Source organism: Dipteris shenzhenensis, chromosome 25 (assembly GCF_047967505.1).
Source record: "Dipteris shenzhenensis isolate YYH24624 ecotype China chromosome 25, Dip_SZ_1.0, whole genome shotgun sequence".
Classification (NCBI taxonomy): Eukaryota; Viridiplantae; Streptophyta; class Polypodiopsida; order Gleicheniales; family Dipteridaceae; genus Dipteris; species Dipteris shenzhenensis.
In genome coordinates, this window is record NC_141620.1 from 44,234,016 (window position 1) to 44,257,424 (window position 23,409).

At 48.3% G+C, this 23,409-nt stretch overlaps 1 protein-coding gene across 1 annotated transcript in view; it reads left to right on the top strand.

The window, feature by feature from the left end:
- The window catches only part of LOC147885929 (dynein-1-beta heavy chain, flagellar inner arm I1 complex-like), a 629,024-nt gene that overhangs the window by 189,122 nt on the left and 416,493 nt on the right, over window positions 1-23,409 (top strand). Inside the window, exons 25-27 of the mRNA XM_087396248.1 lie at window positions 21,707-21,875; window positions 22,001-22,156; window positions 22,323-22,490. Of these exons, the coding sequence (XP_087252374.1) occupies window positions 21,707-21,875; window positions 22,001-22,156; window positions 22,323-22,490 (493 nt within the window). The remainder of the gene's footprint in view (window positions 1-21,706; window positions 21,876-22,000; window positions 22,157-22,322; window positions 22,491-23,409) is intronic.

The window sequence follows — 23,409 nt, forward strand, 5'->3', positions numbered from 1 at the left end:
GTGGCTATGTGAGAATGAGGGAGGCGCTTCTGGATGGCGAGGTGGCAGCTAGGCATCGAAGGACGGGACTGTTGCTAAAAGAGGAGGATCGCGGCTGCAGGCTAGGAGGAGTCTGGACTAGGGGGGGGTCGCCAAGAGGTGCGTGATCAGTAGGAGAAGCCGAAAAGGAGTTCACAGGAGGAAGGCTCTGTTGAGGAGCTTGTGGTGGAGGGATTTTGGGTTGGCAGGGAGCATCACTACTACACAAGCTGGAGGACCATGGCGATGCGGTCGCTCTGTGAACAATAGAGAGACTATGATCATCTATCATTGCAAAGGAGAAGTCGACTGCTCTTATTGGAAGATTCTTGAATGAGCGAGTGTGTCTCTACTATGGAAGCTTGAGGTTTTTTTTGGTTGAAGGGTCTGGTCTGGTATCTGGAGAGGATTGTAAGCAACAGAGAGTATACACTTGTGCTTCTTGGTCTCATGAAAAGGCATCGCTACTTCGCGGGTAGTTTCTTTAGGAAGAGGCATGAGCTCCATCGGCTCTGTGAGGATGAGGAGAGTCGTGGAAGTGGAGGTGAACGAAGAGCTGTAGCGGACTAGCATGAAGAGCGCGGGATGTTTCTTTTATAGGGAAATCCTGGGTCAAGGAAGGGTGCAAGCATGAATAAGGAGGTCGTGAGATACGGCCGTGGCTCTCTGGTGTGAGCTTTTTGATCGAGAGTTGTTGGCTATTAATTTTGAAGTTTCCTAGACAATGAAGGCATCGCTCCTATACTAACCTGAGGATACATGAGCTTCTTGAAAAATCCCGACTGTGCAGGTTTGGAAGTGATATGCCCTAGGTGCTTCCATAGGCTGGACTACTGCAGCGCTAACCGTCCTTATGTGAAGGATATGGGAGAAAGCTTGTGGATTTACAGCTAGGTGGTGAATTCAGATCGGGCTCGAGAAGGGCTGTTGTTATGGCTGTGGTTGCGACTATACGGGCTTAAGAGATTGCTTGTTACGTGTGTGAAGAGCCTCTCGGCTCGCTGGAGGTGTGGCTATCTATACGAGCTGAGTGCTCCATAGGTAAGAGAAGCTGTAGCATAGCTTTGATCACATGACAGAGAAGGGTGATGGGGGTATTGCAGAGAATGAGCGTGGGCTGGCTAGTCAATGAGTAAGCACACAGTTGCTTTGAGATCGAAGGCAGAGTGGTCTTTGGATAGGTGGGTGCTCAGTTGTAACTACAGACTTTGTCTATTGGGAACTGCAGAGATGGTGGGCTGCATCACATGGGAGCATAGCTCACCAAAGACCTATGTGAATCTGATAGGAGTTTTGAAGGCATGGTGTGTGAGTGGAAAGGAACTGCAGTGCTTGGACGATCACGTGCAGGAGATGGGCTGCATCATTTCGAGTACTTAATGTTGATCTTGGGAAGACATGATAAGATTTTTGACCGTGGCCACTTTGTGGGTGGTTGTCCGGTGGATTGTGGGATTGGATGTATTATGTATCTGAATGCTTTGTGAGCTTGAGCTCAGTCATTAGGGACTTGTGTTGGGCTGTGTAGTCCACTGGGTTTTTTAAAGAGTTGTTTGGATTCCAGAAGAAATGTAACCAGAGTGTGAGATGTGTCCGGAGGTGTGTAGAGACAAGGATGTGGAATGAATGCCTTTTACCTTGTGATTGTGTTGTTCGGTTGTTTTAAACGTGGATGAGGGTGGCTGTGAAGGCGGGCAGAGGAGGGCGCTGGCGCGGTGTGTGGATAAAAATGCAAAAATGTTTTTTACTTGTTGCATGTTGATGGGTGAGTGCATAGCTATGTACATAGCTAGTTGGTAGTGGAAATGAGCTATGGATACTCTCATAAAAGACTCCACACTGATGATATACTTTCTTGAGATGGTAGATACTTCCACAGGGGCTTCTAGGAGATAATGAAGTGTAGTGTAGGTGCACCAGACAATCCAAAGTATGGTATCCAGAGTGTGACGGGGTTTTGTTGTGGGATGACATATGCCTTTCATGGTTGTCTCGAATCCTTTTTGTATGAGGGCATGATTATTTTTTTTGTCGTAGTTGTCTTGAAAATCCATTGTGTTGGGATGGTGTTGGGCAACTAAATGCTAAATGTTGGTGGCATGCATTTGTGTGCACATAGTAAATGAATATGTGCTTAAGTGCCTTGGTGTATGAAATTGTGGGAATCCTTGGAGAGTGGTAAAAGGCAAAGATGACGTGGCTGTAATTAAAAAAGCATGCATGAGTTGTGGCTACGTGAGAATGAGGGAGGCGCTTCTGGATGGCGAGGTGGCGGCTAGGTGTCGAAGGACGGGACTGTTGTTGAAAGAGGAGGATCGCGACTGCAAGCCAGGAGGAGTCTGGACTACGGGGGGGGTTGCCAAGAGGTGCACGATCAGTAGGAGAAGCCAAAAAGGAGTTCACAAGAGGAAGGCTCTGCTGAGGAGCTCGTGGTGGAGGGACTTTGGGATGGCAGGGAGCATCACTACTACATAAGCTGGAGGACCATGGCGATGCGGTTGCTCTGTGAACAGTAGAGAGACTATGATCATCTATCGTTGCAAAGGAGAAGTCGACTGCTCTTATTGGAAGATTCTTGAACGAGCGAGTGTGTCTCTACTATGGAAGCTTGAGGTTTTTTTTGGTTGAAGGGTCTGGTCTGGTATCTGGAGAGGATGTGCTTCTTGGTCTCGTGAAAAGGCATCGCTACCTCGCGGGTAGTTTGTTTGGGAAGAGGCGTGAGCTCCATCGGCTCTGTGAGGATGAGGAGAGTCGTGGAAGTGGAGATGAACAAAGAGCTGTAGCGGACTAGCATGAAGAGCGTGGGATGTTTCTTTTACAGGGAAATCCTGGGTCAAGGAAGGGTGCAAGCATGAATAAGGAGGTCGTGAGATATGGCCGTGGCTCTTTGGTGTGAGCTTTTTGATCGAGAGTTGGCTATTAATTTTGAAGTTTCCTAGACAATGAAGGCGTCGATCCAATACTGATTTGAGGATACGTGAGCTTCTTGAAAAATCCCGACTGTGCAGGTTTGGAAGTAATATGCCCTGGGTGCTTCCATAGGCTGGACTGCTGCAGCGCTGACCATCCTTATGTGAAGGATATGGGAGAAAGCTTGTGGATTTACAGCTAGGTGGTGAATTCAGATCGGGCTCGAGAAGGGCTGTTGTTATGGCTGTGGTCGCAACTATACGGGCTTAAGAGATTGCTTGTTACATGTGTGAAGAGCCTCTCGGCTCGCTGGAGGTGTGGCTATCTATACGAGCTGAGTGCTCCATAGGTAGGAGAAGCTGTAGCATAGCTTTGATCACATGACAGAGAAGGGTGACGGGGGTATTGCAGAGAATGAGTGTGGGCTGGCTAGTCAATGAGTAAGCACATAGTTGCTTTGAGATCGAAGGCAGAGTGGTCTTTGGATAGGTGGGTGCTCGGTTGTAACTACAGACTTTGTCTATTGGGAACTGCAGAGATGGTGGGCTGCATCACATGGGAGCATAGCTCACCAAAGACCTATGTGAATCTGATAGGAGTTTTGAAGGCATGGTGTGTGAGTGGAAAGGAACTGCAGTGCTTGGATGATCACGTGCAGGAGATGGGCTGCATCATTTCTAGTACTTGATGTTGATCTTGGGAAGACATGATAAGATTTTTGACCGTGGCCACTTTGTGGGTGGTTGTCCGGTGGATTGTGGGATTGGATGTATTATGTATCTGAATGCTTTGTGAGCTTAAGCTCTCAATCAGTAGGGACTTGTGTTGGGCTGTGTAGTCCACTGGGTTTTTTAAAGAGTTGTTTGGCTTCCAGAAGAAATGTAACCAGAGTGTGAGATGTGTCCGGAGGTGTGTAGAGACAAGGTTGTGGAATGAATGCCTTTTACCTTGTGATTGTGTTGTTCGGTTGTTTTAAACGTGGATGAGGGTGGCTGTGAAGGCGGATTAGGCTCTACTGCTTTTGTCCATCCAGCGGGTCGGGTGGGGGAGGGCACTGGCGTGGGGTTACAATCAACTAACCTAATGGGCAAGCGCTACGAGCGCCACCACGGTTACAACAAGGGCTTAGGTCCTTGCTATTAAGAGAGGTTAGGTAGTTTTAGGGGAGGATCAGCCAGCAAGGGGGGGGAGAGAAAGAGAGAAAGAAAGAAAGAAAGAAATTTTATTAAAGGTCCACGGAAGGCCATACATGGCCTATGGGACACAAAATCATCCGAAAGGAAAATACATCATCAACGATGCGCCAACTAGGTGGCCTCATCGTAATACCGCTAAGATGCCAAAGAGAGAGAGAGAGAGAGAGAGGGAGAGAGAAGAGGGGGAAAGAGAGAGAGAGAGAGAAAGAAAGAAAGAAAGAAATTTTATTAAAGGTCCACGGAAGGCCATACATGGCCTATGGGACACAAAATCATCCGAAAGGAAAATACATCATCAACGATGCGCCAACTAGGTGGCCTCATCGTAATACAGCTAAGATGCCAAAAATGGCTACAAAAATCCTAGATACAAAATGAAATGAAATAGAGTACCAAAAATGCCTAGATACAAAATGTAAAATATGAAATATGAGGAACATCGTCTTCCCTAAGGGGTCTGTGATCCAAAGAAATGATGGAAGTCATGGCCATCGACCATGTCTTCTGCCATGAGTGTGAAGATCTGGGCAAGTGTCAAGTGGGCTGCTGGTGGTGCCAAGTCTCCATGGAGCAATCTCCTCCGAAAATCTGCCATCATCCTCCGTCGTCTAGAAATAAAGCGACGGGTACGGCCTCTGTGTAAGATCATCCTGCGGTGCTGCCGGATCATGTCATATGTACATCCTCGGGGTGGAACCATCGGTGCTCTCTGGCAAGATGGGCTATCTCTGTGCTCATGGTCCTGCGCCTCGTCCTGCTCCTCATGAATAACCAGGTCTCTGGCAGGGATGCGACGGTGCTCTCTGAGGAATCTCTCTCTGTATCTGGTGATCTCCCTGATGAACAACGCTAAGCAATACTGATCCTCATACTCCATAATCCGAGAGAGAGGTCCAAATCCGTGCCCAAATAAACAATGAAATCTGCCACGGATCTCATAATATAAAGGGCATCCGAGAGAGAGAGAGAGAGAGAGAGAAAGAAAGAAAGAAAGAAATTTTATTAAAGGTCCACGGAAGGCCATACATGGCCTATGGGATACAAAATCATCCGAAAGGAAAATACATCATCAATGATGCGCCAACTAGGTGGCCTCATCGTAATACCGCTAAGATGCCAAAAATGGCTACAAAAATCTTAGATACAAAATGAAATGAAATAGAGTACCAAAATTGCCTAGATACAAAATGTAAAATATGGAATATGAGGAACATCGTCTTCCCTAAGGGGTCTGTGATCCAAAGAAATGATGGAAGTCATGGCCATCGACCATGCCTCCTGCCATGAGTGTGAAGATCTGGGCAAGTGTCAAATGGGCTGCTGGCGGTGCCAAGTCTCCATGGAGCAATCTCCTCCGAAAATCTGCCATCATCCTCCGTCGTCTAGAAATAAAGCGACGGGTACGGCCTCTGTGTAAGATCATCCTGCGGTGCTGCCGGATCATGTCATATGTACATCCTCGGGGTGGAACCATCGGTGCTCTCTGGCAAGATGGGCTATCTCTGTGCTCATGGTCCTGCGCCTCGTCCTGCTCCTCATGAATAACCAGGTCTCTGGCAGGGATGCGACGGTGCTCTCTGAGGAATCTCTCTCTGTATCTGGTGATCTCCCTGATGAACAACGCTAAGCAATACTGATCCTCATACTCCATAATCCGAGAGAGAGGTCCAAATCCGTGCCCAAATAAACAGTGAAATCTGCCACGGATCTCATAATATAAAGGGCATCTGCAAACAAAGTGCTCCTCAGTCTCCACCTCCCCCATAGTGCAACAAGGGCATATCCTAGTCTCTCGCCTGGGTCTATGTCCGGTAGCTGTACGATGCATCCTGCCGGCCTCAACGTCTAATCTGTGGGAAGATACCCTGAGCTGGCCCAAGGCAATCCTGAGTGAGTGCGACATATGAACGCCGATATATCCTGGGGATATGATTAAGCCATCCTCTGAAATCGTGAGAAAATGGTCACGATATGTGGCCATCTTCGTAGGAAGCTCCGTGGGATGAACCCAAGTGCGAAACGTGTATAGCTGCAACAAATCTGCCCTGATAACCTGGCTGAGCTCATGTCGAGTGAGAGGGAGGCGAGGGGCATCTATGCTGTATCGAAATGGTGGCAGCCTATCCATATCCAAGCCCAGCGAGGTGAGCCATGTGGAGAGTGTGTGGTACCAACAAAAAGTATGACCTCTCTCCGCTAACATCTGCGAGGATGTCAGTGCTAGCCACGGTAATCGTGCTCTGCCTGTTGCTGAGTCTCCGAGCGCCCTGATCCTATGCAAGTATGTAACTGACTGAAATGCTGCATCTAGCGCTAGGGGTGTAGCTCCGAACTCTGCGAACGTAATCTGATGCGGTACCGTGGGCTTCGCTCTGATCATGTAACCTCTCTACTCGTCTCCAATCTGCAACACTGAGATCTCCTGCCCAAAAGGGGCTAGCATACATGACTGCAGGTCTCACCAGCGTATCGAAAAGTAAGGACTTCGTGTCGGGATGCTGAAAATGTGACTGTGCACACTGCCTCTCGAGAAGAGCCAAGGCGGCATACCCTCTACTGATCCTATCTCGTGCTGCATGCGTCATGGTGAAGACTGGACCTCTAAATGTGGCACCCAAATATGTATACTCCCTGACTAGCTCCACCTCCTGCCCATCAAATGTGAAAGAGAACTCGCCTCTCCTATAAACCTGGTATGACGTGTTGAAGACCATGACTTTGGTCTTCCCAAGGTTTACAGACAACCCTCTGTCCTGACAAAAGCTGTGGAGTGCATGGAGATGTGCCTGTAAACCCTGCTGGGAGGAAGAAATAAGAACCACGTCATCTGCATAGAGGAGAATCGGTATCGTGGATCCTGCCAGTAAAGAACCTGTACCACCCATCGTCTGTATGTACATCTCTAACTCATCGATATAGAGACCAAAGAGTGTCGGAGACAAAGGACACCCCTGCTTCACCCCTATCGTACTGCGTACTTCCCCCGACAGCCCCGCCCGTGTCCTGACTCTACCTGTGACTCTCTCATACAAGGCCATGATCGCCCATTGAATCTCCCCATTGAATCCCAAGTCACGGAGTCGCTGGAAGAGTCTGAAACGCGGCACAGTGTCAAATGCCTTTCTGAAGTCCACGAAGCAACAATAGAGCCGTTGCTTACGTGACTTCGCCTCCTCAATCAAAGCCCTGAGTGTGAAGATATGATCTAGAGTCGAGTGCTCTGCACGAAATCCTGCCTGCCCTCTAGCTCTCATGCCTGTCGCCTCGGCATGGTCATTTATATGTCCTTCTAGAATGGTCGCATAAATCTTGGCCATGACATGGCCAATCATAATGGTCCTGTAGTTCGACGCCTCCAAAGGATCCCCCGACTTGTGTATGGGTACTATGGTATTTTCTAGCCAACTAGGTGGAAGACCTGTACAAATGGACTCGTTAAAAAGACGGGAGAGGACTGTAGCTAAGGCATCAATCCCATGGATTACATACTCCGCTTGCAATCCATCATGGTCCTTAGCTCTCCCAGTCTTCAAACGATGAGCTGCTGCTCGGACACTATTGGATGAGAATAAGGCAGAGGAGGTGGGTCTAGGCACATGGGATAAGTCGATCTGTGGCTGGTCTGGAATATCATATAAAGTGGAAGTATAGGCAAGCCAAACCTGCGGGTCTGTAAGAGGAGTTTGAGATTTCAAGCGAAGGAATTTCTTCCAGAATTCCTTGGAATCACAGCTGAAAAGTAAACTTCTCAGCTCCTCCTCATTCCGGGCTAGAAATTGGCACTTTTTGCGTCGCACCAAACGCTTGTAACTCTTCTTGGTCTCAATGAGGAGGGGAGACTTCTCCTGTGTCTCAAGGCGAAGCTTCCTGCGGAGTTCTTTACACTCCTCATCATACCATCCATTACAAGGCACAAGACCGACTGGTGGAGGACTGAATGTGTGGCAAGTGACGGGGAAGGACTTGTGGGCTGCTGAGATGATGGAGGTATGTACAAGGTCCCACCGATCCTGTGTGGAGGGTAGGGCATCGAGAAGGTGCGGACGGAGAAGACCACTCAGGTGCTGGCTATAAATATCATCAAACTGGTGGTCAAAATGAACCTCATAGTATGGCTGACGCTCATGATGTCTAGAAGGGGGGGCATGAGGAATCTGGGTAAGAATAAAGTGCAGACGTGCATGATCGGCTGAAGGCATAAAAGGGTCGACTGTGAGGTTATGTACAAAAGGGATTAAAGTCGGGGGACCCAAGACGTAATCAATGACGCTCGTGCCACCACCCGCGAAGGGAAAACATGTGGCTGTGGATGAATGCGGCCACTGTCGAAGTCCATTATAAATGACCATGCCGTGCGATGAGAGAAGCTCCAATAGGCGATGTCCCTGATCTGTCACCTCTACCCCTCTATCTGAAGATAAGCGTGGAAAACTCTCATCTGGGGCAGCTGGAACTAAGACTGGATCCTCAGCAAAGTCCAAAATCTCTGCCTGTCTGTCTGATGTCCTCGCGTTGAAGTCTCCTAAAAGGATGACCTCTCCGCGGCGTGAGTACTCCAATACATCGGCTGACAAATCCTCAAAAGGTGAGTGTCCTGGTCCATCTGAGGCATAACGAGACTGTCTCGGGGGAAAGTAGCATACTGCAATAAACAAGTCTCTCAGGGGGGGTCTCCTGATCCGTACCCAAAGATATCTGGCCCGATGGTCTCTGCTCATGACTGTGAGTATCGATCTGAGATGCTCTCTATAAAGAACTGCCACACCGCCAGATCCTCTGACTCCTCCTGATCGTCTAGTCTGCTGTCGAAAGACAGACTCCCAGGCATACCCTGTCACCTGCGGCAAGCCTCTCTCTGGGCTCTCATGGGTCTCTGTAAAGAAGACGATGTCCTGATCAAAAAAGGCCTCTCGTAAGTTGCCAGGCTGAGCTGTGAGGGAACCATTACAGTTCCAAACTGTGAAACTCAAGCTATCTGGCAGACTACGTGTCCCATAGGCCTCGTGTCGTCAACTGTGGGCTCCAGCCGGTCTAGATCGCATAGCTCCTATCAAAAGTCTGCCCTCTCTGATCACGGCCCACTTGCCCTCACGACGGGCAACATCCCTCTGTGCAATGAGACGTCTATGCTCCTCCCACTGAAGAGCTGTAAGGTCCTCATCCATGTGAATCTGTGGATGGTCCCTCAATCTGGATCTCCTTCGTAATGCTGCGAGACGGGCCTCAGCATCTCTGAATCTGATGATAAGTGGCTGGTGCCGTGCTGGATCCCCGCCCACTCGATATGCAGCTACTATGCCATGATCCTGAACTCCGAGTGTCCCAGATATGAAATCTGTCGCCTGATCCATGGCTGATCTCGTATCTGATCGCTCAACTCCGCGGATGCGGATGTTGAGGGCCTTCTGAGCTCGCCGCTGACTCTCGGCAATAGTCTCAGAGACTGTGGTCTGCTGGGCCTGTGGGGCTCTACGCACAACGTCCACCCACTCTGAGGTCTTCTGTACCTCTGTCTGCAGTGTGGCCAACCTCTCCTCAACTGCTGCACTAGCTGGAGGAGCTACATGCAGATGCTGGAGGCGATCATCGCATGCCACAACATGCTCCTGAATGCGTGTCTCCAGCTGCACTATGCGCTCAGCATGTGTCCGTAACTGGATATCCCGATCAATATCTCTGGTATGAAGCTGGCGAATATGGGAGTCCTGATCAGATCTATGACTCTCAACTGTCGATAGCTGATCAGTCAGTGTGTGTATCTGTGCTGTGAGAGACTGAATCGCAACGCCCTGAAGTCTGCAAGTCTCCATGCACTGCATAACTAAATCTCTCAATCACAGATTATCTGCCAGGACTGCTTCCGCTGTGGAGGGTGAAGGGGAGAGGGGGTACAAGGATGAGGGGGTAAGAGGGTAAGAAGGTGAGTAAAGGAGGGGTGCAGAAAATGGAGGTATTGAAGAGAGAGAGAGAGAAAGAAAGAAAGAAAGAAATTTTATTAAAGGTCCACGGAAGGCCATACATGGCCTATGGGACACAAAATCATCCGAAAGGAAAATACATCATCAACGATGTGCCAACTAGGTGGCCTCATCGTAATACCGCTAAGATGCCAAAAATGGCTACAAAAATCCTAGATACAAAATGAAATGAAATAGAGTACCAAAAATGCCTAGATACAAAATGTAAAATATGAAATATGAGGAACATCGTCTTCCCTAAGGGGTCTGTGATCCAAAGAAATGATGGAAGTCATGGCCATCGACCATGCCTCCTGCCATGAGTGTGAAGATCTGGCCAAGTGTCAAATAGGCTGCTGGCGGGGCCAAGTCTCCATGGAGCAATCTCCTCCGAAAACCTGCCATCATCCTCCGTCGTCTAGAAATAAAGCGACGGGTACGGCCTCTGTGTAAGATCATCCTGCGGTGCTGCCGGATCATGTCATATGTACATCCTCGGGGTGGAACCATCGGTGCTCTCTGGCAAGATGGGCTATCTCTGTGCTCATGGTCCTGCGCCTCGTCCTGCTCCTCATGAATAACCAGGTCTCTGGCAGGGATGCGACGGTGCTCTCTGAGGAATCTCTCTCTGTATCTAGTGATCTCCCTGATGAACAACGCTGAGCAATACTGATCCTCATACTCCATAATCCGAGAGAGAGGTCCAAATCCATGCCCAAATAAACAGTGAAATCTGCCACGGATCTCATAATATAAAGGGCATCTGCAAACAAAGTGCTCCTCAGTCTCCACCTCCCCCATAGTGCAACAAGGGCATATCCTAGTCTCTCGCCTGGGTCTATGTCCGGTAGCTGTACGGCGCATCCTGCCGGCCTCAACGTCTAATCTGTGGGAAGATACCCTGAGCTGGCCCAATCCTGAGTGAGTGCGACATATGAACGCCGATATATCCTGGGGATATGATGAAGCCATCCTCTGAAATCCTGAGAAAATGGTCACGATATGTGGCCATCTTCGTAGGAAGCTCCGTGGGATGAACCCAAGTGCGAAACGTGTGTAGCTGCAACAAATCTGCCCTGATAACCTGGCTGAGCTCATGTCGAGTGAGAGGGAGGCGAGGGGCATCTATGCTGTATCGAAATGGTGGCAGCCTATCCATATCCAAGCCCAGCGAGGTGAGCCATGTGGAGAGTGTGTGGTACCAACAAAAAGTATGACCTCTCTCCGCTAACATCTGCGAGGATGTCAGTGCTAGCCACGGTAATCGTGCTCTGCCTGCTGCTGAGTCTCCGAGCGCCCTGATCCTATGCAAGTATGTAACTGACTGAAATGCTGCATCTAGCGCTAGGGGTGTAGCTCCGAACTCTGCGAACGTAATCTGATGCGGTACCGTGGGCTTCGCTCTGATCAATCTGGAGAACATGATGATTTGTAACCTCTCCTCGTCTCCAATCTGCAACACTGAGATCTCCTGCCCAAAAGGGGCTAGCATACATGACTGCAGGTCTCACCAGCGTATCGAAAAGTAAGGACTTCGTGTCGGGATGCTGAAAATGTGACTGTGCACACTGCCTCTCGAGAAGAGACAAGGCGGCATACCCTCTACTGATCCTATCTCGTGCTGCATGCGTCATGGTGAAGACTGGACCTCTAAATGTGGCACCCAAATATGTATACTCCCTGACTAGCTCCACCTCCTGCCCATCAAATGTGAAAGAGAACTCGCCTCTCCTATAAACCTGGTATGACGTGTTGAAGACCATGACTTTGGTCTTCCCAAGGTTTACAGACAACCCTCTGTCCTGACAAAAGCTGTGGAGTGCATGGAGATGTGCCTGTAAACCCTGCTGGGAGGAAGAAATAAGAACCACGTCATCTGCATAGAGGAGAATCGGTATCGTGGATCCTGCCAGTAAAGAACCTGTACCACCCATCGTCTGTATGTACATCTCTAACTCATCGATATAGAGACCAAAGAGTGTCGGAGACAAAGGACACCCCTGCTTCACCCCTATCGTACTGCGTACTTCCGCCGACAGCCCCGCCCGTGTCCTGACTCTACCTGTGACTCTCTCATACAAGGCCATGATCGCCCATTGAATCTCCCCATTGAATCCCAAGTCACGAAGTCGCTGGAAGAGTCTGAAACGCGGCACAGTGTCAAATGCCTTTCTGAAGTCCACGAAGCAACAATAGAGCCGTTGCTTACGTGACTTCGCCTCCTCAATCAAAGCCCTGAGTGTGAAGATATGATCTAGAGTCGAGTGCTCTGCACGAAATCCTGCCTGCCCTCTAGCTCTCATGCCTGTCGCCTCGGCATGGTCATTTATATGTCCTTCTAGAATGGTCGCATAAATCTTGGCCATGACATGGCCAATCATAATGGTCCTGTAGTTCGACGCCTCCAAAGGATCCCCCGACTTGTGTATGGGTACTATAGTATTTTCTAGCCAACTAGGTGGAAGACCTGTACAAATGGACTCGTTAAAAAGACGGGAGAGGACTGTAGCTAAGGCATCAATCCCATGGATTACATACTCCGCTTGCAATCCATCATGGTCCTTAGCTCTCCCAGTCTTCAAACGATGAGCTGCTGCTCGGACACTATTGGATGAGAATAAGGCAGAGGAGTTGGGTCTAGGCACATGGGATAAGTTGATCTGTGGCTGGTCTGGAATATCATATAAAGTGGAAGTATAGGCAAGCCAAACCTGCGGGTCTGTAAGAGGAGTTTGAGATTTCAAGCGAAGGAATTTCTTCCAGAATTCCTTGGAATCACAGCTGAAAAGTAAACTTCTCAGCTCCTCCTCATTCCGGGCTAGAAATTGGCACTTTTTGCGTCGCACCAAACGCTTGTAACTCTTCTTGGTCTCAATGAGGAGGGGAGACTTCTCCTGTGTCTCAAGGCGAAGCTTCCTGCGGAGTTCTTTACACTCCTCATCATACCATCCATTACAAGGCACAAGACCGACTGGTGGAGGACTGGATGTGTGGCAAGTGACGGGGAAGGACTTGTGGGCTGCTGAGATGATGGAGGTATGTACAAGGTCCCACCGATCCTGTGTGGAGGGTAGGGCATCGAGAAGGTGCGGACGGAGAAGACCACTCAGGTGCTGGCTATAAATATCATCAAATTGGTGGTCAAAATGAACCTCATAGTATGGCTGACGCTCATGATGTCTAGAAGGGGGGGCATGAGGAATCTGGGTAAGAATAAAGTGCAGACGTGCATGATCGGCTGAAGGCATAAAAGGGTCGACTGTGAGGTTATGTACAAAAGTAATTAAAGTCGGGCGACCCAAGACGTAATCAATGACGCTCGTACCACCACCCGCGAAGGGAAAACATGTGGCTGTGGATGAATGCGGCCACTGTCGAAGTCCATTATAAATGACCATGCCGTGCGATGAGAGAAGCTCCAATAGGCGATGTCCCTGATCTGTCACCTCTACCCCTCTATCTGAAGATAAGCGTGGAAAACTCTCATCTGGGGCAGCTGGAACTAAGACTGGATCCTCAGCAAAGTCCAAAATCTCTGCCTGTCTGTCTGATGTCCTCGCGTTGAAGTCTCCTAAAAGGATGACCTCTCCGCGGCGTGAGTACTCCAATACATCGGCTGACAAATCCTCAAAAGGTGACTGTCCTGGTCCATCTGAGGCATAACGAGACTGTCTCGGGGGAAAGTAGCATACTGCAATAAACAAGTCTCTCAGGGGGGGTCTCCTGATCCGTACCCAAAGATATCTGGCCCGATGGTCTCTCCTCATGACTGTGAGTATCGATCTGAGATGCTCTCTATAAAGAACTGCCACACCGCCAGATCCTCTGACTCCTCCTGATCGTCTAGGCTGCTGTCGAAAGACAGACTCCCAGGCATACCCTGTCACCTGCGGCAAGCCTCTCTCTGGGCTCTCATGGGTCTCTGTAAAGAAGACGATGTCCTGATCAAAAAAGGCCTCTCGTAAGTTGCCAAGCTGAGCTGTGAGGAAACCATTACAGTTCCAAAAAACTGTGAAACTGAAGCTATCTGGCAGACTACGTGTCCCATAGGCCTCGTGTCGTCAACTGTGGGCTCCAGCCGGTCTAGATCACATAGCTCCTATCAAAAGTCTGCCCTCTCTGATCACGGCCCACTTGCCCTCACGACGGGCAACATCCCTCTGTGCAATGAGACGTCTATGCTCCTCCCACTGAAGAGCTGTAAGGTCCCCATCCATGTGAATCTGTGGATGGTCCCTCAATCTGGATCTCCTTCGTAATATTGCGAGACGGGCCTCAGCATCTCTGAATCTGATGATAAGTGGCTGGTGCCGTGCTGGATCCCGCCCACTCGATATGCAGCTACTATGCCATGATCCTGAACTCCGAGTGTCCCAGATATGAAATCTGTCGCCTGATCCATGGCTGATCTCATATCTGATCGCTCAACTCCGCGGATGCGGATGTTGAGGGCCTTCTGAGCTCGCCGCTGACTCTCGGTAATAGTCTCAGAGACTGTGGTCTGCTGGGCCTGTGGGGCTCTATGCACAACGTCCACCCACTCTGAGGTCTTCTGTACCTCTGTCTGCAGTGTGGCCAACCTCTCCTCAACTGCTGCTCTAGCTGGAGGAGCTACATGCAGCTGCTGGAGGCGATCATCGCATGCCACAACATGCTCCTGAATGCGTGCCTCCAGCTGCACTATGCGCTCAGCATGTGTCCGTAACTGGATGTCCCGATCAATATCTCTGGTATGAAGCTGGCAAATATGGGAGTCCTGATCAGATCTATGACTCTCAACTGTCGATAGCTGATCAATCAGTGTGTGTATCTGTGCTGTGAGAGACTGAATCGCAGCGCCCTGAAGTCTGCAAGTCTCCATGCACTGCATAACTAAATCTCTCAATCACAGATTATCTGCCAGGACTGCTTTTGCTGTGGAGGGTGAAGGGGAGAGGGGGTACAAGGATGAGGGGGTAAGAGGGTAAGAAGGTGAGTAAAGGAGGGGTGCAGAAAATGGAGGTCCTGAAGAGAGAGATCCGGTAGAAGGAAGTAGGGAGTCAGGGACCGAAGAAGAGCCTACACTAGGGGAGGAAGGGGCTGAAAGGAAGGGTCGGTGGGGAGAGGTGGGAAGAAGCTGGGTAGAGAGAGAGAGAGAGAGAGAGAGAAAGAAAGAAAGAAAGAAAGAAAGTGTATTATTGTCCACTAAAGGCCAAAATGGGCCCATGGGACATCAAGAACTCTGCATACAAGATAGCACAAAATCAACGTGCCACAAAGAAGAGGCATCGTCGAATATCATGTAAGTGCTACGCAATACAATGCAAGTGAAAGTACATAATGTCAAATCTGAGCCTAAATACAAAGTAAACTAGATGCAAGGAAACCGCCCCTGGGTGCAAAATAGGGGGATGAGTACAATATGCCAATGCAAAGATACAAGTCCAGGTGTCACGGAGTCTGAGAACCAAAATAATACTGGAAATCCTGTCCATCGACTCTGCCTCCTGCTACGAGAGTACAAATCTAAGCAAAGGTGAGGTGAGCGGCTGGTGGGGCGAGATCTCCATGAGTAAGTCTCCTCTGAAAAGCTGCCATCATCTTGGATCGTCTGGAGATGAAGCGACGAGTACGTCCCCTATGTAACAAGATCCTGTGGCATCTACAAACCATCTCATATGTACATCCACAGGGTGGAGGCATGTGTCCTGTGTGAGCTCTGACCTCCTCGTGCTCCTCCTGGTCTCTGTCCTCTGGTATAGCGTGTGCCTGAGCTCTATCAGGCTAGGCTCTATCACGCTCTGGTCTGTGCTGATGGTCTCTGAGGTAGTCTCGTCGAAGCATAGTGGCCTCCCTGACATAAAGAGCTAGGCAATGCTGATCCTCGTGGTCCATCACTCGTGAGAGAGGTCCAAAGCCATCCGTGAAGAGACAGTGGAATCTACCTCTGAGCTCATAATATAGCGGGCATCTGCAAATGAAGTGCTCCTCTGACTCCACCTCTCCCATGGTGCAACAAGGGCAGATCCTGGTCTCTCGGCCTGGTCGCCGTCCATCCTCCATGCGTCGCATCCTACCAGCCTCTATCTCGAGCTGATGCGAAGAGACTCTAAGCTGGCCAAGGGCAATCCTCAGTGAGTGGGACATGTGGATACCTGTATAGCTTGGTGGAATGACAAATCCATCCTCTGAGATCCGAAGGAAGTGGTCACGATATGTGGCCATCTTCGTCGGAAGCTACGTGGGATAAATCCAAGTGCGATACGTATGAAGCTGCAGCAAGTCTGCTCTTGTGACCTGGCTAAGCTCGTGGCGAGTCAACTCGAGATGAGGGGCATCTATGCTGTATCGGAAGGGAGGCAGTCTCTATCCATGCCTAGTCCAAGAGATGTGAGCCACCTAGTGAGTCTGAAGTACCATCAGTATCGGGCCCCAGATCGTGCCAACTCCATAGAAGATGCAAGTGCTAACCATGGCAACCGAGCTCTGCCTGCTGCTGAGTCTCCAAACTCCCTAACCCTATGCAAATACATGACCGACTGAAACGATGCATCCAATGCAAGGGGAGTAGCTCCAAACTCTGCTAGCATGATCTCGTGCGGAACTGTAGCCTTGGCCCTAATAAGCCGAGAGAACATGATGATCTGTAACCTCTCTACTCGTCTCCAATCTGCAGCGCCGAGGTCTCCTGCCCAGAAAGGAGCTGCATACATCGCAGCTGGTCTCACCAATGTATCAAAAAGCAAGGATTTCGTATCGGGATGCTGAAAGTGGGACTAAAAACACTGACGCTCAAGATGAGCCAACGAAGCATACCCTTTACTAATCCTATCTCGTGCTGCATATGTCATGGTGAAAACCGGTCCCCTGAAAACTGCCCCCAAATAAGTGTACTCTCTAACAAGCTCAATGGGCTGTCCGTCATAAGTGAAGCAAAACTCATCCGTGCTGTAAATACGATCAGAGGTGTTGAAAACCATTACCTTGGTCTTGCCAAGGTTTACGGTCAACCCCCTGTCCTGGCAAAACCTGTGGAGTGCCTCAATATGTGCCTGGAGGCCCTGAGCAGTAGAGGAAATGAGAACCACATCGTCCGCATACAGGAGGATAGGAATGGAGGATCCTGAGAGAGTAGAGCCCACACCGCCTGTCATCTGTATAAACATCTCTAGCTCATCAATATATAATCCAAAGAGAGTAGGAGAGAGCGGGCAACCCTGCTTCACTCCAATCGTGCTGCATACCTCCTCTGAGAGCCCCTCACATGTCCGAAAGAGAGAGAGAGAGAGAGAGAGAGAGAGAGAGAGAGGGTGGTGGTGGAGGGAGAGGGGGGGCGGGGAGGGGGGAAAGGGTGGTGGAGAGGGAGGGGGGGGGGAAATGGAGGGAGGGAGGGGGTGGGGGGGGGAATGGGGGAAAGGGTGGTGGAGAGGGAGGGGGGGTTGGGGGGGGGGGGGAGAAAGGAGGGAGAGAGGGGGGAAATGAAGGGAGGGAGAGGGTGGGGGGGGGGAAGAAAGGGTAGTGGAAGGGGTGGAGGAGATGGAAGGGGGGTGGGGGCCGGGGGGAAATGGAGGGGGGGGAGGGAAAAAAAAGGGGTGGTGGAGATGGAAGGGGGGGAGGGTGGGAGAGGGGGGGGGGAAGGGGTGGTGGAGATGGAGGGGGGGTGGGGGGGGGAATGGAGGGAGGGAGGGGGGATTAGGGTGGTGGAGATGGAGGGGAGGGTGGGGGGGGGAGATGGAAGAGGGGGAGGGGGGATTTGAGTGGTAGAGATGGAGGGGAGGGTGGAGGGGGAGATGGAGGAGGGGGAGGGGAAAAAAGAAAAATCTTGACGGACGAAAAACTTTGACGGAAAACAGAAAACTTTGATGGAAATCCAAAGGGAGGAAGAGATGGTCACCTGAATGCTCTCCAAGTCTTTCTCGATGTAACGGGATTGTTAGGGACCAATGGACGGTGGGTGGATGGCTAGGTTATCGCTGCGAGATGGGCTTGAAGTAACTTACCATGTGAGGATGGGAGTAGGGTGGTGGTCGATGGAGAGGGAGAAGTGTCTTACATAGGGCTCGGAATGGAAAAGAGGATGGAGGCAAGATGTGAAAGAAAAAGTATGAGAGGGATGGGTACTCTTTTATAGGGAAGGAGGGGGAGCTGTGGATTTAGTCGAACACATGTGCACCTTTGAATTTGTCCAAGTTTAACTAGGGAGGTAGTTTTAATTTTTCTTTTAGGTTATGGCATTTAGAACCTTTAATCATCGATTGCCCATAGCTTTTGGTGGTTGTGTCAGAATGTGCTTCCGTAAAAAGGAGAAATGTTCAGAATTTCAAGCTCGACACTCTGACAACTGGTCTAATTTATTCCTTAAGGTGTTGTTTTTTCAAAAAACATGCATTTTCCTAAACCGGTAACGAAGAGTTTCAGCTAGGATTTTTTAAAAAAAAAACTTGAGTTGGAAAAATTTTAACTCTCCTAGCTCTTGAGTGATATGTTCATGAAAGTTCAAAGTAGTTTGTTTTTTACACATACCTGTGTATGCTTACTCGTTACTTGAGACGCTAGTCTCCCCGACAACGGTACCAAATGTTGGCTCTGTCGTTGTAGTATATGTGTAGCTTAGGACCTCGAGTCGTATTCCGGTAAAAGATGTAGGCTTAAGTGTGGTAAGCAAACATAGTGCATGCATGTGTAAAAGAAACATGTATCATCATGGTTGAGGTAATGAGGGCTTTCACCTTCGTTGGGGGTTACAGGGTTTAGGAGGAGACTCCAGAGTTTAGAAGGAGGTTCCAGGCTTAGAAGGAGATTCCAAGGTTTAGAAGGAGTTCCAAGGTTTAGAAGGAGGTTCCAAGGTTTAGAGAGAGGTTCCAGAGTTTAGAAGAGGTTACAAGGTTAAGGATAGAGTACATGATGGAGAACTCGTCTCCCTTGTAGATCATGGAGGTTAAGGGTTGAGGAACTAAGGGTTTAGGGGGAGCATAGGAGTGGGAGAGGAAGAAGGTGTAAGAGCATGGGGAAAAGAAGAGAGAGGAGGAGGAGGAGGAGGAGGAGGAGGGAGGAGGGAGGAGGAGGAGGAGGAGGAAAAGGGAGGAGGAGAAGGGAGGAGGAGGAGGAGGAGGAGAGGGAGAGGATGGGTTGCAAGGTTGGAGGAGAGGAGAGGAGGAGTTGCAAGGTTAGGACATGCTTTTCGACGTGGAGTGCAAGGAAGCATGGATACTTGAGACAATTACTTGGAATGTCAAAGTAGAATTCAACACAATGCCCCAAAGAGTGTGGGCTTCATTCCATTATGGGGTATTTATACAAGTTGGAGAGCTTCTCTCTGTGCATGTAGGAATTGTAAGACATCTCTCTCTATATGTAAAACTTGCATATAGAAGTTGCATGTAGAAGTTGCATGTAGAACTTGCTTGTAGAAGTTGCATGTAGAAGTTGCATGTAGAACTTGCATGTAGAACTCGCTTGTAGGAGTTGCATGTAGAACTCGCATGTAGGACTTGCATGTAGGAGTTGCATGTAGAACTCGCATGTAGGAGTGGCATGTAGGAGTTGCATATAGAATACGCATGTAGAACTCGCATGTAGGAGTTGCATGTAGAACTTGCATGTAGGAATCATATGTTGAACTTGCATGTAGAACATGCAAGTTGGATTTCTAAGAGGGATTATTTCTAGTCTTATGCAAGTACAAGCGGAGCTTTGCCGACTACTCTACACATACATTCTATTTTACCTAAGTCCATGTTGGCACAGAGACACTCACCAAAAATGGCTGCACCCACGCAAATAATGACCCGATAGGAAGAGAGAGAGAGAGAGAGAGATAGAGCTGTAGTTGTTGAGGGGAACACTTTAGGTTGGAAAGTTGTTGAACAAGAGATTGCACAACAACTTTCCTTTTGTTGTTGTCCGGGTAACTCGAGTCGTCTAGAGAAAGGAGGGAATGAAAGGGAGCTCAATCATGGAGGAGAGGATGGCTTCCATTGCAGGCTTCCCTCATCCTCTAGGTTGAGCATGCAGAAGGGAAAGGTAGGAAAGGAAGCTCTGATATCACATGATGGAACTAGATAGGAGACATGCTAGGCTAGGCTAGATAGCAAACATAATGAAATGGAAATGGAAAGCAAAAGGAAATGAACTGCTAGAAAAAAATGAACAACCAAAGGAAAGTACTTATATAACCCAAGAGGCTTGAGGCTTGATTGATTTGACAAGTGAAAGTACAATGCCTTTATAGGATGGACACACACACACTTCGTACCAAATGTAAATGGGAGAACTCCCAATATGGCATGTGGCACTCCTAGACACCTAGTACTATAAAACTCACACTAAGATGCACTAGAACATACCAAAACTAACTCAACTTGACTCCATCTCCTAACAGGCAGAGGCCTACGGGAGAGGAGGGGATAGGTGCGGGGTGGAGGAGATAGCCCACAAGGGGGCAGAGAAGACCCGCGGTGGAAGGGGGGGGATGAAGGGACTGGGGAGGCACAGGTGCCGTAGGGGCTGCGGGGGGTGAAGAAGCAGCCTAGCAAGGGGGGCGGGAGGAGGAGCTTGTGTGGGAGGGAGGAACAGCCCATAAGGGAGGGGAAGGTAGGGTGAGGCTGAGAGGGAGGAGGGGGGCAGATGGCTAAGGGGGGAGGGAGAGGCTGAGTAGGAAGGCTTGAGGCTGAGGGGGAAGCTAGGGAGGGGCAGCAATGGGAGGGCCGGGGAGGAGCAGCAGCCGCAATAGCCAAACCATTCAGTGAATGGCCTGACTTTTTTTTTTCAAAAAAATTACTTCATTAATCATGATTGAAAACCGCAAGAGCAAGCTCAAATGCGTGAATACATCATGCTATGCATGAGGAAAAAGAAAACAGCTCAAAAGGAGCAAATAAAAATCCAAGGCAAAGGCTGAAAATGCCACCTCAACCCTGAGGGAGACTCAAAGAAGAAAGGAGATCCTCTCCAAACTCTGAAATAACTCTCCTGGCAGTGGCTGCTCTAGAGGATCCTTGCTGGCTCAGATGGCCATCAGAGTGTGTACTGAGTCGGTCCAAATACTGGCCATAGTCTGAGAGTGGCTTGACATTCACTTATTGGGCCTCAGGTAAATTATTAGAGAAATGACTTTGCGGGCTATGATGGTTAGGCACCATTGTATACAATTCTCTCGACTCTATGCCAATTTTGTCTCAGTATAGGCCTATGCATGCATTCATGGACACTTGCTGGGAGATAATTAGCAAGCATTATTTTTGCACATTTTGGAGATAGATATATGCACAAAGGATAGATCTAAATGCACGAAGGCTATTGATGGCACCTGGTTCCGGTTTGCTTCAGCCAGAATGATGACTTTTCTTAGAGAGTGGAGGGGCTCTCGTTTTTGTTATGAGATCATCACATGCATTATGTGGCATTTCCAGCCACAATTTGGTTCTTTTCTTTTTTTTCATTTGGTCTAACTTTCCCACCAGTATTACCTTGAATTTATTCTTTCAATCTGTTTCTTTCATTCTTGATGGAAGACTACTTCAAGAAAATAAAAATTAAAAAAATTATTTGGATTTGTTTGTGAAGCATTGTGATTTGAATGTATACAACATTAGACTATGTTATGATAATGGAAAGAGAGCTCACATTTTTTGTATAAATTTGCAGATGGGGAGTTTGGGTGGATCTTAAAGACACCATAGATGCCTTTAAGTCTACACTTCCCCTCACTCTTGACCTACGAAATCCTGCAATGCAACCACGTCATTGGGAACAACTAATGGAACAAGTTGGGCAAAAGTTTGATCCCTATTCAAAGGAATTCACTCTTGCTAAGGTTGACGAGCAAATACCATCTTTTTTGCTAACATAAAATTTCGATTTATCTTTCAACTATGTTAAAAATCAACATTCAATGTTACTGTTTACTTCTTGTGAATCATTGATTATTTACTGATGCAGGTTGCAGAGCTTCGTTTAGATTTGCATGCATCTGCTATAAGTGAGCTTAGTGTTGCAGCAAGCAAAGAGCTTGCTATTGAAGAATCATTGGCAAAAATAAAGGATGCATGGGAGACTCTTGAGCTTGATATAGTGCCTTATAGAGAAGCTCCCAAGGTACCATGATACTGATTGAGAGACTCTAAACGACTAAACACATTAAAGTTACCCTTTTTCAATGTGAATCTCCCAATGGAGCAAGAATCAAAGGTTTAGCATTGACCCAAAACTATTTACATTCTTACAAATTTTTATATCTCTAATGCATAGTTTTGTTTCCCAGATTTACAAGTTAAGGAGTACGGAAGAAATCTTTGCTATACTTGAGGAGCATAGAGTAACACTATCATCTATGAAGGCAAACAGGGCACATCTCCATTTTTCTAGAGATATAAATCAATGGGAACATGATCTTGCCCAAGTTTCTGATACGATTGAGGTGGTGATCCAGGTGTGTTGTAATCCCGTTGTGTATGTCAGATATTTTGTATATAGACAGAACATACAGTGGATGGCACTTATAAAATGTGGTGATGGGGTTTAAAATATGTTGCTCTCTTACATTCACATAATATTTCTCTTCCAATCCACGAACTCTGATGCGATGAGTCAACAGTCTGCAGTTTTCAGGATTGCAGCTTATATTGTAGAATGATAATAGAATTATCGTCTAGTATAAACCAGGAAAATTTAGCCAATCGGTAAAATGATCATGGAATCCTGATCTACTTTACCACTGTGATAGAGTTGAATTGAAAGTGCTATAATCAGAGAATCCGTTCAACAATACAACTTAACCAAAGATCATAGGTTTCCTCTCTGGTCCTCACTTTACAAGTTTCTCTGAAGAAAAGTGCAGCAATCTGCTTCTTAAAAAAACTAACAATATAGTAAACTTTGCAATCTCAAACCCAAATAAATGCATAAAGTGTGATTATACAGTTACTTTACCCAAAGCTAATGAACACTCTTCTAGAGTTGAATTGAAAGTGCTATAACTAGAGAGTCCGTTCGGCAATACAATTTAAGCAAAGATCATAGTTTCTTCTTTGGTCTTCACTCTATCTCTCAAGAAAAGTGCAGTAATTTTTTCCTTTAAAATAAAGAATCTACTAAATTTAGGTTTCATAGGATGCTCTCCCTGCTTGTGCACTGCTCCTCTCTTCCAACATATGCTCCTTCTCTCCCATTTTCAGCCATTCACTCCCCCCACCCCCTCTTCCTGTGCCTTCACCCCACCTTCCCCCCCTTTTTAATTTCCTTCCATCAGTCCCCTCCCTCCCATTTTTTTTCCATGCCACTGCCTATGCTGTTCACGCATGCCTTGACTTGGGAGCTGTTGGCACAGCTCTTTGCTGATATCTCTGTTT